Source organism: Heterodontus francisci, chromosome 4 (genome assembly GCF_036365525.1).
Source record: "Heterodontus francisci isolate sHetFra1 chromosome 4, sHetFra1.hap1, whole genome shotgun sequence".
Classification (NCBI taxonomy): domain Eukaryota; kingdom Metazoa; phylum Chordata; class Chondrichthyes; order Heterodontiformes; family Heterodontidae; genus Heterodontus; species Heterodontus francisci.
The window spans coordinates 13,518,109-13,532,767 of NC_090374.1; the positions used below are offsets into that span (position 1 = coordinate 13,518,109).

Genomic DNA, 14,659 nt, shown 5'->3' on the forward strand with positions numbered 1-14,659 from the left:
ATTATGTGCTCCAGTCCCTGCGGTGCCCACCTGTCACAGAAGGCCTCAAGCGTATCGACGGACACCACATGCTCCTTCTCCAGGGACACCTGGGCGCGAACATAACCTCAGAAGAGGGGCAAGCAATCAGGGAGGGCGGACCCCCTAGATGGCCCACAGCCTGGACCAATGAGTTGCCATCTTGGCCAGGCCCAGGAGCAGACCGACGAGGAGATCCTCCTCCCAGCCCACGCCCCCTCCGCACCAGGTGCCCAAAGATCAGGAGCGTGGGGCTGAAGTGCAATCCAGACCTGAGGAGCAACCCCTTCAAATACTCAAACAGGGGCTGCAACCTCGCACACTCCATATACACGTGGAACACAGACTCGTCCAGGCCGCAGAAATTACAGGCGGCCTGGGAGTCCGTGAACCTACTTAAAAGTCTATTGCATGGGACAGCCCTGTGCAACACCCTCCACCCCAGGTCCCCGATGTAAAGGGGGAAGAATCCCACGTAGAGAGACCTCCACCGGGGTTTCCCCTTGCCGCCAGATGGCAACACGGACTGCCAGGGCATGTCCAGCTGGCTGTCAAGGGCAAGGAAGTGGAGAGTGTGCAGGAGCAGCCTGTAGAGGAAACCCCTCCGCGCCAACTGGAATGGCATTTCCCCAGCCAACTCCGTGCTGTACCTGTCCTGGGAGTGTTTGATGGGACGGTGTAGAGGGAGCTTTACTCTGTATCTATTCCGGTGCTGCACCTGCCTGGGATTGTTTGATAGAACAGTGTAAAAATGTTCGATTCCCCAGCATTATCATCTCTCCAATTGACAAAAATTCATCACAACTCCAAGCTAATGAGAGCAGTGTAGCTTCTCCATTTCCCCGATCATGGTGATGTGACACAGGACATGGTGCTGGCCAGGATCCACAATATGAAGCAGCTCCTGTTGAGACAGTTCATGGTCACTCAAACCTGAACTGGGAGTTCTCATTTGGGATAACTTTCTGACGATGGGACCGGCATGAACCCTGAGAGTTGACCAGTCTGTCATTGCAGCAGCAAACACTCCCTGGTCTGGTTACCATACCCATGGATACATCAATCCTGAAGGACATGGGGAGGGAGTGGGATAGATTTGAAACAAATGTCTTGTATATATAAATGGAGATATTCACTCACGGTCTTCTGAAGCACTGATTGTGAATCTCTTGCCAACTTTAACCAAAACAAGAAGTTCTGTTAGTTGGAGGATGAAATCTGAATATAAAATAAATAACAGCTCTAAACCATTAAGGTGCAGCTGCGTACCTGTTCGGTTGGTATCAATCTCGGCGTAGGTGCAGGAATCGTCTTGTGCTGTAAGACAAACAGGAGTGAAATAGTGTCATTCGTCCGACATATTTGTCCTTTGGTGTCAGCCGTGCCTCAGTGAACGACACACTCGCCTCAGAGTCTAAAGGTTGTTGGTTCAAATCCCCACTCGGGAGACCTGAACACAAAATCTAGGCTGATACTTCAGTAAAGTACATAGGGGACAGTAGTGTAGTGGCAATGTTACTGGACATATCCAGGGGACTGGACTAATGCTCAGGAGACATGAGTTCAAATCCCAACACGGCAGCTGGTGGAATTTAAATTCAGTTAGTTAAAAAAACTGGAATAAAAAGTAGTGATAATCATGAAACTATCGCATTGTCATAAAAACCCATCTGGTTCATAAACATCATTTAGGGAAGGAAATCTGCTGTCCTTACTCAGTCTGGCCTGCATGTGACTCCAGATCCACAGCAATGTGGTTGACTCTTAACTGCCCTCTGAAACGATCTGGCAAGCTACTCAGTTCTATCTAAGGGCAACTATGTGGGCATGAAAGCTGAGCTAGTTGAAGTGAACTGGGTTACTAGGCTTGGAGATAGATCAATAGAGAAGCAGAGGCAGATATTTAACAGCATGTTTCAGAATACTCAGAATAAGTATATTACGACTCTAAAGAAAAATTCTAAGGGGAGGACCCACCATCCGTGGTTAAGGAAAGCATCAAACTTAAGGAAAAAGCATATAATTGTGCAAAGATGAGTGGCGGTTCAGATGATTGGTCAGAATATAAAGAATGGCAGTGAATGACGAAAAGGTTAATCAGGAGAAAGAAATTAGAGTATGAGAGGAAGCTAACTAGAATGTAAAAATGGATAGCAAGAGTTCCTACAGGTATTTAAAAAAGAAAAGAATAAGTAAAGACCTTCTCGAGAGTGAGAATGGGGAGCTTATAGTTGATAATAAGGAAATGGCACATGAAATAAGCAAACATTTTGCTTCTGTCTTCTATAGACGATACAAAACACATTCCAGTAATAGCTGTCAATCAGGAGGTGGAGGAAAGAGAGGAACTTGGTGAAATTACAATCACTAGGGAAGCGGTACTGAGCAAACTGATGGTGCTGCGGACTGACAAGTCCCCGGGTCCTGATGGACTTCATCCTAGGGTCTTACAAGAGGTGGCTAATGAGGTAGTAGATGTGTTGGCGTTAATTTTTCAAAATTCACTAGATTCTGGTAAGGTTCCATCAGCCTGGAAAATAGCAAATATAACTCCTCTATTCAAGAAGGGGGGCGGTGGTGGCAGAAAACAGGTAACTACAGGCGAGTTAGCTTGACATCTATTGTGGGGAAGGTGTTCGAATCAATCATTAAGATGGTTATAGCTGGGCACTTAGAAAAACCCAAGGTAATCGGGAATAGTCAGCATGGTTTTATGAAAGGGAAATCATGTTTAACCAATTTATTGGAGTTCTTTGAAGGAGTGACACTTGCTGTGGATAAAGGGGAGCCTGTTGACATACTGTACTTGGATTTCCAGAAGGCATTTGACAAGGTGCCACAGAAAAGGTCATTGTGCAAAGTAGGAGCTCATGGTGTAGGGGGTAACATATCAGCACAGGTAGAAGATTGGCTGGCTGACAGAAAACAGACAGTATGCATAAATGGATGTGACGAATGGAGTCCCGCAGGGGTCTGTGCTGGAACCTCAACTTTTTAAAATATATATCAATGACTAAGATGAAGAAAGCGATGACATGGTAGCTAAATTTGCAGATGACACAGAGATAGGTAGGAAAGTATGTTGTGATGAGGACATGAGGAGGTTGCAGACCAATATAGATAGGTTGAGTGAGCGGGCAAAAATCTGGCAGATGGATGGGAAAATGTGAAGTTGTTCACTTTGGCAGGAAGAATAAAAAAGCAGAGTATTACTTAAACAGAGAACGATTGAAGAATTCCGAAGTGCAGAGGGAGCTAGATGTTCTAGTGCATGAGTCACAAAAAGTTAGTAAACAGGTACAGCAAGTCATAAAGAAGGCTAATGGAATGCTATCCTTTATTATAAGAGGAATTGAAAATAAAAGTAAGGATGTTATGCTTCAGTTATACAGGGCATTGGTGAGACCATATCTCGAATACAGTGTGCAGTTTTGGTCTCCTTATTGAAGGAAGGATGTAAATGCATTGGAGGCAATTCAGAGGAGGTTTACTAGATTGATATCTGGAATGAGCGGGTTGTCTTATGAGGAAAGGTTGGACAGACTGGGCTTGTTTTCACTGGAGTTTAGAAGAATTAGGGGAGACTTGATTGAAGTTTATAAGATTCTGAACGGTCTTGATAAGGTGGCTGTGGAAAGGATGTTTCCTCTTGTGGGTGAGTCCAGAACTAGGGGGCACTGTTTTAAAATTAGGGGTCGCCCTTTTAGGACAGAGATGAGGAGAAATTTTTTCTTTGGAACTCTCTGCCTCAGAAGATGGTGGAGGAGGGATCATTGAATAATTTTAAGGTGGAGGTAGATAGATTCTTGTTAGGCAAGGGAATCGAGGGTTATCGGGGTAAATGGGAATGTGGAATTTGAAACACAAACATATCAGCCATGATCTATTGAATGACGGAGCAGGCTCGAAGGGCCGAATGGCCTACTTCTACTCCTAATTCATATGTTCGTATGCTACAGAAGTGTCAAATAAGAATAAAATATGGGCAAGGAAACCTTGGCAGGGGGAGCAGGACAGATTTGAAAGAATTATTTTTAATATATAAATGGAGATATTCACTCACGATCTTCTGAAGCACTGATTGTGAATCTCTTGTCATCTTTCATCTAAAGTTCTGTTAATTGGAGGACAGTGCCTGAATACAAAATAGACAACAGCTCTAAACCATTAAGGTGCAGCCATGTACCTGTTCTATTGCTGTCAAGCTCGGCGTAGGTGCAGGAATCGTCTTGAGCTGTAAGACAAACAGGTGTAAACGGGGCCATTCGTCCACATATTTGTCCTTAGGTGTCAGCCATGCCTCAGTGAACAGTGCTAATTGCCATCTACTGCCTCCCTCAACTGATGAATCAGTGCTCCGCCATTTTGAACACCACTTGGAAGATGCACTGAGGATAGCAAGGACACAGATGCCTTTATCCATGACAGTATTGGTAGGAGTGACCACCTCACAGCCTTGTGCAGACAAACCCATCTTCACACTGACAACAATTCCATCGTGTTGTGTGGAACTTCCACCGTGATAAATGGGATAGATTCAGAACAGATCCAGCAGCTCAAAACTGGGCATCTGTTCAACCACAATCTGTAAACTCATCGCCCGGCATATCCCTCACTCTACCATTACCAACAAGCCAGGGGACCAACCCTGGTGCAATGAGGAATCTAGACAAGCCTGCCAGGAGCAGCACCAGGCATACTAACAAAAAAGATGATTTTGTAGAATATTTCTGGGAGGGTTTCTGGAGCAAGGGATGAAACTATCTTAAATCTAATACTGTGTAATGAAGTGTAGTTAATTAGTAATGTCATAGTAAAAGATCCACTGGGAAATAGTGATCATAATACCATTAAATTTCATGTTACGTTTCAGCTGACATACTCCAACCACAAACAAGAATCTTAAACAAAGCCAATTCGGTAGGTATGAGGGGAGAACTAGCTAAGGTAAATTGGGTAAATGGACTAAAAGGTTTCGTGGTAAATGAACAGTGGGAAACCATTAAAGAAACAATTCAAAATGTTTAACAAAAATACTTTTAATTGGAAAACAAAAACTCAGCCAGAAAGACCCATCCGTAGCTCACTCAGGAAGTTAAGGATAGTATTCAATTAAAAGAAGAGGCTTACAATGAAGCAGCAAAGTAGTATGTCTGAGGATTGGGAGTGTTTTATAAACCAGCAAAGGGCCACCAAAAAGTTAATAAAAGAGGAAAAAATAGAATGAGAGTAAACTAGCCAGTAATATTAAAAAAAGCAGATTGTAAGAGCTTTTATAGGTATATATAAAGGAAGAGAGTAGCTAAAGTAAACATTGGTACTTTAGAAGCAGAGAAAGGGGAAATTATCATGGGGACTGAGGAAATGGCAGAGGCATTGAACAAATATTTTGTGTCTGTCTTCACAGTAGAAGACACAAGTTCCATACCAGAAATAGACAGTAACTTCGGGGCTAAAAGGAGTGAGGAAATGAAGGAAATTCATATCAGCAGACAAAATGTATTGGAGAAACTTAAAGGACAAAAATCTGACAAATCCCCAGGACCTCTTGGCCTATACCCTAGGGTTCTAAAAGAGACAGCTGCAGAAATAGTGGGTGCATTAGCTATGATTTTCCAGAATTCCTTAGATTCGGGAACAGTCCCATCAGATTGGAAACTGGCAAATGTTACACCGCTTTTCAAGAAAGGAGGGAGAGAGAAAACAGGAATACAGGCGAGTTAGCCTGATATCAGTCGTTTGGAAAATGCTGGAATCTATTATCAAGGAAGTCTTAGCAATGCATTTAGAAGAGCATAGTATGATTAGAACAAGTCAACCTGGTTTTACTAAAGGGCAATCGTGTTTGACAAATTTATTAGAGCTTTTTGAAGATGTAACTAGTAGGGAAGATAAAGGGGAACCAGTAGATGTAGTATACCTGGATTTCCAAAGGCATTCAATAAGGTGCCACACAAAAGGTTAATAGACAAGAGTTTTGAAAAATAAGTGCCAACAGTGACGTCAGGGGACAGCTGCAAGCTGATTGGTTGGGTGAGTCACTGCTGTTAGTGTATTTAAATATCTTTAAAAAAAGGGAAAGTTTTTTTTGGTTGAAAAAAAACCTCTGGTAATAAGGTGAGTACTACTAAAGTTTTTTTTAAATTCAGTGTAGCTTATTAAGGACTTTAGATTGTAGTGGGTAGAATAAGGCCCCTAGTGTAAGTAGTAGTTTTTTAATTAAGGGAGTAACTAAATAATCTAAGGGTAAATCTTGGCAGGAGAGCTGAGCCCCATGATATGCTCCTCCTGCACTATGTGGGAAATCAGGGATGCTTCCAATGTCCCTGACGACCACGTGTGCAGGAAGTGTATCCATCTGCAGCTACTGACTACCCGCATTACGGAGCTGGAGCTGCGGGTGGATTCACTGTGGATCATCCGTGATGCTGAGGACGTCGTGGATAGCACATTTAGTGAGGTGGTCACACCGCAGGTAATGGCTGCACAGGCAGAAAAGGGATGGGTGACCACCAGGCGGAATAGTAGGCGCAGGCAGATAGTGCAGGAGTCCCCTGTGGCCATCTCCCTCTCAAACAGATATACCGCTTTGGATACTGTTGGGGGAATGACTTCCCAGGGTAAAGCAGCAACAGCCAAGTTCGTGGCACCATGGAGGCTCTGCTGCACAGCAGGGGAGGAAAACGGTGGAACAGCTATAGTGATAGGGGATTCTATCGTAAGGGGTGCAGATAGGCGTTTCTGTGGCCGCAAACGAGACTCCAGGATGGTATGTTGCCTCCCTGGTGCTAGGGTCAAGGATGTCTTGGAGCGGCTGCAGGACATTCAGAAAGAGGAGGGTGAGCAGCCAGAGGTCATGGTCCATATTGGTACTAACGACAAAGGCAGGAAGAGAGATGAGGTTCTGCAAAGTGAATATAGGGAGTTAGGCAGAAGGTTAAAAAGTAGGACCTCTCGGGTTGTAATCTCAGGATTTTACTCCCTGTGCCACGTGCTGGTGAGGGTAAGAATAGGAGGATAAGGCAAATGAATGTGTGGCTGAAGAGCTGGTGTAGGCGGGAGGGCTTCAGCTTCTTGGATCATTGGGATCTCTTCTGGTGCAGAGGTGACCTGTACAAGAGGGACGGGATGCATCTAAACTGGAAGGGGACCAATATCTTTGCGGGGAAGTTTGCGAGTACTACTTGGGAGGGTTTAAACTAGTCTTGCAGTGGGTGGGACCCAATGTAGTAGTCTCTCCGATGAGATTGTTGAGGCAAATGTAGAGGTTAAAACAAGCAGGTCCAGTAGGCAGGCCGGGCAGGGGCAGGGGCAGGACAGGGAGCGTGGAAGGTCTGGAAGGCTAAACTGCATTTACTTTAATGCAAGAAGCCTTACAGGGAAGGCAGATCAACAAAGAACAAAGAACAGTACAGCACAGGAACAGGCCACTCTGCCCTCGAAGCCTGCGCTGATCTTGATGCCTGCCGAAACTAAAACCTTCTGCACTTCCGGGGACCGTATCCCTCTATTCCCATCCTATTCATGTATTTGTCAAGATGCCTCTTAAACGTCGCTATCGTACCAGCCTCCACCACCTCCCCCGGAAGCAAGTTCCAGGCACTCGCCGCCCTCTGTGTAAAGAACTTGCCTCGCACATCCCCTCTAAACTTTGCCCCTCGCACCTTAAACCAATGGCCCCTAGTAACTGACTCTTCCACCCTGGGAAAAAGCTTCTGACTATCCACTCTGTCCATGCCACTCATAACTTTGTAAACCTCTATCATGTCTCCCCTCCACCTCCGTCGTTCCAGTGAAAACAATCCGAGTTTGTCCAAACTCTCCTCATAGCTAATGCCCTCCAGACCAGGCAACATCCTGGTAAACCTCTTCCATACCCTTTCCAAAGCCTCCACGTCCTTCTGATAGTGTGGCGACCAGAATTGCACGCAATATTCTATGTGTGGCCTAACTAAAGTTCTGTACAGCTGCAGCATGACTTGCCAATTTTTATACTCTATGCCCTGACTGATGAAGGCAAGCATGCCGTATGCCTTCTTGACTACCTTATCCACCTGCGTTGCCACTTTCAGTGACCTGTGGACCTGTACGCCCAGATATCTCTGCCTGTCAGTACTCCTAAGGGTTCTGCCATTTACTGTATACCTCCCACCTGCATTAGACCTTCCAAAATGCATTACCTCACATTTGTCCAGATTAAACTCCATCTGCCATTTCTCCGCCCAAGTCCCCAACCGATCTATATCCTGCTGTATCCTCTGACAATCCTCATCACTATCCACAACACCACCAACCTTTGTGTTGTCCGCAAACTTACTAATCAGACCAGCTACATTTTCCTCCAAACCTTTTATATATACTACAAACAGCAAAGGTCCCAGCACTGATCCCTGCGGAACACCACTAGTCACAGCCCTCCATTCATAAAAGCAACCTTCCACTGCTACCCTCTGTCTTCTATGACCGAGCCAGTTCTGTATCCATCTTGCCAGCTCAGCTCTGATCATGTGTCACTTCACCTTTTGTACCAGTCTGCCATGAGGGACCTTGTCAAAGGCTTTACTGAAGTCCATATAGACAACATCCACTGCCCTTCCTTCATCAATCATCTTCATCACTTCCTCAAAAAACTCAATCAAGTTAGTGAGACACGACCTCCCCTTCACAAAACCATGCTGCCTCTCGCTAAGAAGTTTGTTTGTTTCCAAATGGGAGTAAATCCTGTCCCGAAGAATCCTCTTCAATAATTTCCCTACCACTGACGTAAGGCTCATCGGCCTAAAATTTCCTGGGTTATCCTTGCTACACTTCTTAAACAAAGGAACAACATTGGCTATTCTCCAGTCCTCTGGGACCTCACCTGTAGCCAATGAGGATACAAAGATTTCAGTCAAGGCACCAGTAATTTCTTCCCTTGCCTCCCTCAGTATTCTGGGGTAGATCCCATCAGGCCCTGGGGACTTATCTACCTTAATGCTTTGCAAGATGCCCAACACCTCCTTTTTGATAACGACATGACCCAGACTATCTACACTCCCTTCCCGAGACTCATCATCCACCAAGTCCTTCTCTTTGGTGAATATCATAACCTCTGCATCACCAACTCATTCTTTCACACTAAACCCTGTCACCAGGTTTCTTGGAAGCACCCAAGATCTCGTCGTTGGCACCAGCTGGACCTCATCGTCACAAGGTGAGCCTCCTTAAACAGTGTTCAAATCACACGCATCTTCCACAGTGCGGACTGCGATACCGACCACTCCCTGGTGTGCAGCAAGGTTAGACTCAAACAAAAGAAGCTGCATCACTCCAAGCGGAAGGGCCACCCGCGCATCAACACGAGCAGAATTTCTTATCCACAGCTGTCACAAAAATTTCTAAATTCACTTGAAAAAGCCCTTCAAAACACTCCCTCAGGGGATGCAGAGACCAAATGGGCCCACATCAGAGACGCCATCTATGAGTCAGCCATGACCACCTATGGCAAACATGTGAAGCGGAATGCAGACTGGTTTCAATCTCATTTTGAAGAGCAGGAACCTGTCATAGCCGCTAAGCGTATTGCACTGTTGAATTACAAAAAAGCCCCCAGCGAGTTAACATCCGTAGCACTTAAAACATCCAGAAGCACTGCACAAAGAACAGCCAGGCGCTGCGCAAATGACTACTGCAACACCTATGCAGTCATATTCAGCTGGCCTCCGACACCGGAAACATCAGAGGAATGTATGATGGCATTAAGAGAGCTTTTGGGCCAACCATCAAGAAGATCGCCCCCCTCAAATCTAAATCAGGGGACACAATCACTGACCAACACAAGCAATTGGACCGCTGGGTTGAGCACTACCTAGAACTGTACTCCAGGGAGAATGTTGTCACTGAGACCGCCCTCAATGCAGCCCAGCCTCTGCCAGTCATGGATGAGCTGGACATACAGTCAACAAAATTGGAACTCAGTGATGCCATTGATTCTCTCGCCAGCGGAAAAGCCCCTGGGAAGGACGGCATTACCCCTGAAATAATCAAGAGTGCTAAGCCTGCTATACTCTCAGCACTACATGAACTGCTTTGCCTGTGCTGGGACGAGGGAGCAGTACCGCAGGACATGCGCGATGCCAATATCATCGCCCTCTATAAAAACAAAGGTGACCGCGGTGACTGCAACAACTACCGTGGTATCTCACTGTTCAGCATAGTGGGAAAAGTCTTCACTCGAGTCACTTTAAACAGGCTCCAGAAGCTGGCTGAGCGTGTCTACCCTGAGGAACAGTGTGGCTTTCAAGCAGAGAGATCCACCATTGACATGCTGTTCTCCCTTTGTCAGCTACAGGAGAAATGCCGTGAACAACAGATGCCCCTCTACGTTGCTTTCATTGATCTCACCAAAGCCTTTGACCTTGTCAGCAGACGTAGTCTCTTCAGACTGCCAGAAAAGATTGGATGTCCACCAAAGCTACTAAATATCATTACCTCATTCCATGACAATATGAAAGGCACAATTCAGCATAGCGGCTCCTCATCAGACCCCTTTCCTATACTGAGTGGCGTGAAACAGTGCTGTGTTCTCACACCCACACTGTTTGGGATTTTCTTCTCCCTGCTGCTCTCACACGCGTTCAAGTCTTCAGAAGAAGCAATTTTCCTCCACACAAGATCAGGTGGCAGGTTGTTCAACCTTGCCCGCCTAAGAGCGAAGACCAAAGTACAGAAAGTCCTCATCAGGGAACTCCTCTTTGCTGACAATGCTGCATTAACATCTCACACTGAAGAGTGTCTGCAGAGTCTCATCGACAGGACTGCGGCTGCCTGCAGCAAATATGGCCTAACCATCAGCCTCAAGAAAACGAACATCATGGGACAGGACCTCAGAAATGCTCCATCCATCAATATCAGTGACCACACTCTGGAAGTGGTTCAAGAGTTCACCTACCTAGACTCGACTATCACCAGTAACCTGTCTCTAGATGCAGAAATCAACAAGCGCATGGGTAAGGCTTCCACTGCAATGTCCAGACTGGCCAAGGGAGTGTGGGAAAATGGCGCACTGACACGGAACACAAAGGTCCGAGTGTATCAAGCCTGTGTCCTCAGTACCTTGCTCTATGGCTGCGAGGCCTGGACAACGTATGTCAGCCAAGAGCGACGTCTCAATTCATTCCATCTTCACTGCCTCCGGAGAATCCTTGGCATCAGGTGGCAGGACTGCATCTCCAAAACAGAAGTCCTCGAGGCGGCCAACCTCCCCAGCTTATACACACTACTGAGTCAGCGGCGCTTGAGATGTCTTGGCCATGTGGGCCACATGGAAGATGGCAAGATCCCCAAGGACACATTGTACAGCAAGCTCGCCACTGGTATCAGACCCACCGGCCATCCATGTCTCCGCTTTAAAGACGTCTGCATGTCTTTAAATGAAGTCCTGTGACATTGATCACAAGTTGTGGGAGTCAGTTGCCAGCAATCGCCAGAGCGGGGCTAAAGTGTGGCGAGTCGAAGAGACTTAGCAGTTGGCAGGAAAAAAAGACAGAAGCGCAAGGGGAGAGCCAGCTGTGTAACAGCCCCGACAACCAATTTTATCTGCAGCACCTGTGGAAGAGTCTGTCACTCTAGAATTGGCCTTTATAGCCACTCCAGGCGCTGCTCCACAAACCACTGACCACCTCCAGGCGCTTACCCATTGTCTCCCGAGACAAGGAGGCCAAAGAAGAAGAAGAAGAAGAAGATGCAAAGCACTCATTTAGTACCTCGCCCGTTTTCTCTGGCTCCACACATAGATTCCCTTCTCTGTCCTTGAGTGGGCCAACCCTTTCCCCAGTTACCCTCTTGCTCTTTATGTATGTATAAAAAGCTTTGGGATTCTCCTTAATCTTGTTTGCCAATGACTGTTCACGACCCCTTTTAGCCCTCCTGACTCCTTGCTTAAGTTCCTTCCCACTGTCTTTATATTCCTCAAGGGATTCATCTGTTCCTAGCCTTCCAGCCCTTACGAATGCTTCCTCTTTCTTTTTGACTAGGCTCACAATATCCCTCGTTATCCAAGGTTCCCGAAACTTGCCAAACTTATCCTTCTTCCTCACAGGAACATACTGGTCCTGGATTCTAATCAACTAACGTTTGAAAGACTCCGACATGTCAGATGTTGATTTACCCTCACACAGCTGCCCCCAATCTAAATTCTTCAGATCCTGCCTAATATTATGATAATTAGCCTTCCACCAATTTAGCACCTTCACCCGAGGACTACTCTTATCCTTATCCACAAGTACCTTAAAACCTACGGAATTATGGTCACTGTTCCCGAAATGCTCCCCTACTGAAACTTCGACCACCTGGCCGGGCACATTCCCCAATACCAGGTCCAGTACGGCCCCATCCCTCGTTGGACTATCTACACATTGTTTCAAGAAGCCCTCCTGGATACTCCTCACAAATTCTGCCCCATCCAAGACCCTAGCACGAAGTGAGTCCCAGTCAATATAGGGGAAGTTAAAATCACCCACCACTACAACCCTGTTACCTTTACATCTTTCCAAAATCTGTCTACATATCTGCTCCTCTATCTCCTGCTGGCTGTTGGGAAGCCTGTAGTAAACCTCCAACATCATGATTGCACCGGTCCTATTCCTGAGCTCCACCCATATTGCCTCGCTGCATGACCCCTCCGAGGTGTCCTCCCACAGTACAGCTGTGAATTCAGAGCATGGATCGGTACATGGGATTGTGATATTATAGCTATTACGGAAACGTGGTTGCGGGATGGGCAGGACTGGCAGCTCAATGTTCTGGAGAACCGATGTTTCCGGCGTGACAGAGGTGGCGGTAAGAGAGGAGGGGGAGTTGCACTATTGATTAGGGAGGACATCACGACAGTACTTAGAGAGGATATCCTGGGGGGGAACGTCCAGCGAGGCCATATGGGTAGAACTTAGAAATAAGAAAGGGGTGATCACTTTGATGCGATTATACTACAGGCCCGCCCTATAGTCAGAGGGAAGTGGAGGAGCATATATGTAGGGAAAACAGAGATAGGTGAAAGTGGCAACGCAGGTGGATAAGGTAGTCAAGAAGGCATACGGCATGCTTGCCTTCATCGGTCGGGGCATAGAGTATAAAATTTGGCAAGTCATGTTGCAGCTGTACAGAACTTTAGTTAGGCCACACTTAGAATATTGCGTGCAATTCTGGTCGCCACACTACCAGAAGGACGTGGAGGCTTTGGAGAGGGTACAGCGGAGGTTTACCAGGATGTTGCCTGGTCTGGAGGGCATTAGCTATGAGGAGAGGTTGGAAAAACTCGTATTGTTTTCACTGGAACGACGGAGGTGGAGGGGCGACATGATAGAGGTTTACAAAGTTATGAGTGGCATGGACAGAGTGGATAGTCAGAAGCTTTTTCCCAGGGTGGAAGAGTCAGTTACTAGGGGACATAGGTTTAAGGTGCGAGGGGCAAAGTTTAGAGGGGATGTGTGAGGCAAGTTTTTTTTACACAGAGGGTGATGAGTGCCTGGAACTTGCTGCCGGGGGAGGTGGTGGAAGCAGATACGATAGCGACGTTTAAGAGACATCTTGACAAATACATGAATAGGAAGGAAATAGAGGGATATGGGCCCCGGAAGTGCAGAAGGTGTTAGTTTAGGCAGGCATCAAGATCGGCGCAGGCTTGGAGGGCCGAATGGCCTGTTCCTGTGCTGTACTGTTCTTTGTTCTTTGTGAAGGAATTATAGGGTTGTAATAGTAGGTGATTTTAACTTCCCCAATATTGACTGGGACTGCCTTAGTGCTAAGGGATCAGATGGGGAAGAATTTGTTAAGTGTGTGCAGGATAAGTGTGTTGGGGAGGCGGTGGCGTACTGGTATTGTCACTGGACTAGTAACCCAGAGACCCAGGTATTTCTCTGGGGACATGCGTTCGAATCTCACCACAGCAGAAGGTGGAATTTGAATTCAATTAATAAATCTGGAATTTAAAGCTAGTCTAATGATGGCCATGAAACCATTGTCGATTGTTGTAAAAACCCATCTGGTTCACTACTGTCCTTTAGGGAAGGAAATCCGCTGTCCTTACCTGGTCTGGCCTACATGTGACTCCAGATCCACAGCAACGTGTTTGACTCTTATAGGCCCTCGAAATGGCCTAGCAAGCCACTCAGTTCAAGGGCAATTTGGGATGGGCAATAAATGCTGGCCTGGCCTGCGACACCCACATCCCATGAATGAATAAAAAATCGGATAGTTTTCTGAAGCAGTATGTGGATGGCCCTACTAGAGAAGGGGCTACACTCGACCTCCTCTTAGGAAATGAGGCTGGGCAGGTGGTTGATGTGTCAGTGGGGGAGCACTTTGGGACCAGTGACCATAACTCTATTAGCTTCAAGATAGTTATGGAAAAGGATAGGACTGGTCCTCAGGTTGAAGTTCTAAATAGGGGGAAGGCTAATTTCGATGGCATCAGACAGAAACTCTCAAAAGTTGAATGGGAGAGGCTGTTTACAGGTAAAGGGACATCTGGCAAGTGGGAGGCTTTTAAAAGTGAGATAGGAAGAGTTCAGGGCCGGCATGTTCCTGTTAGATGGAAGGGCAAAGCTGGCAAGTTTAGGGAACCTTGGTTGACGAGGGATATTGAGGGTCTGGTCAGGACAAA

The 14,659-nt window shown here is 46.4% G+C and overlaps 1 protein-coding gene across 8 annotated transcripts in view; it reads right to left on the bottom strand.

The window, feature by feature from the left end:
• LOC137368898 (uncharacterized) overlaps positions 1 to 14,659 on the bottom strand; it is a 140,136-nt gene that overhangs the window by 86,640 nt on the left and 38,837 nt on the right. For 4 of the 8 annotated variants that reach the window (XM_068029159.1, XM_068029151.1, XM_068029155.1 and 1 more), the window contains 3 exons: positions 4,205 to 4,252; positions 1,288 to 1,335; positions 1,159 to 1,194 (listed from right to left, as the gene is read on the bottom strand). The exons of 1 other annotated variant lie outside the window; for it this stretch is intronic. In XM_068029159.1, the coding sequence (XP_067885260.1) occupies positions 1,159 to 1,194; positions 1,288 to 1,335; positions 4,205 to 4,252 (132 nt within the window). The remainder of the gene's footprint in view (positions 1 to 1,158; positions 1,195 to 1,287; positions 1,336 to 4,204; positions 4,253 to 14,659) is intronic. 3 more of the 8 variants (XM_068029154.1, XM_068029153.1, XM_068029157.1) reach the window with 3 other exon arrangements.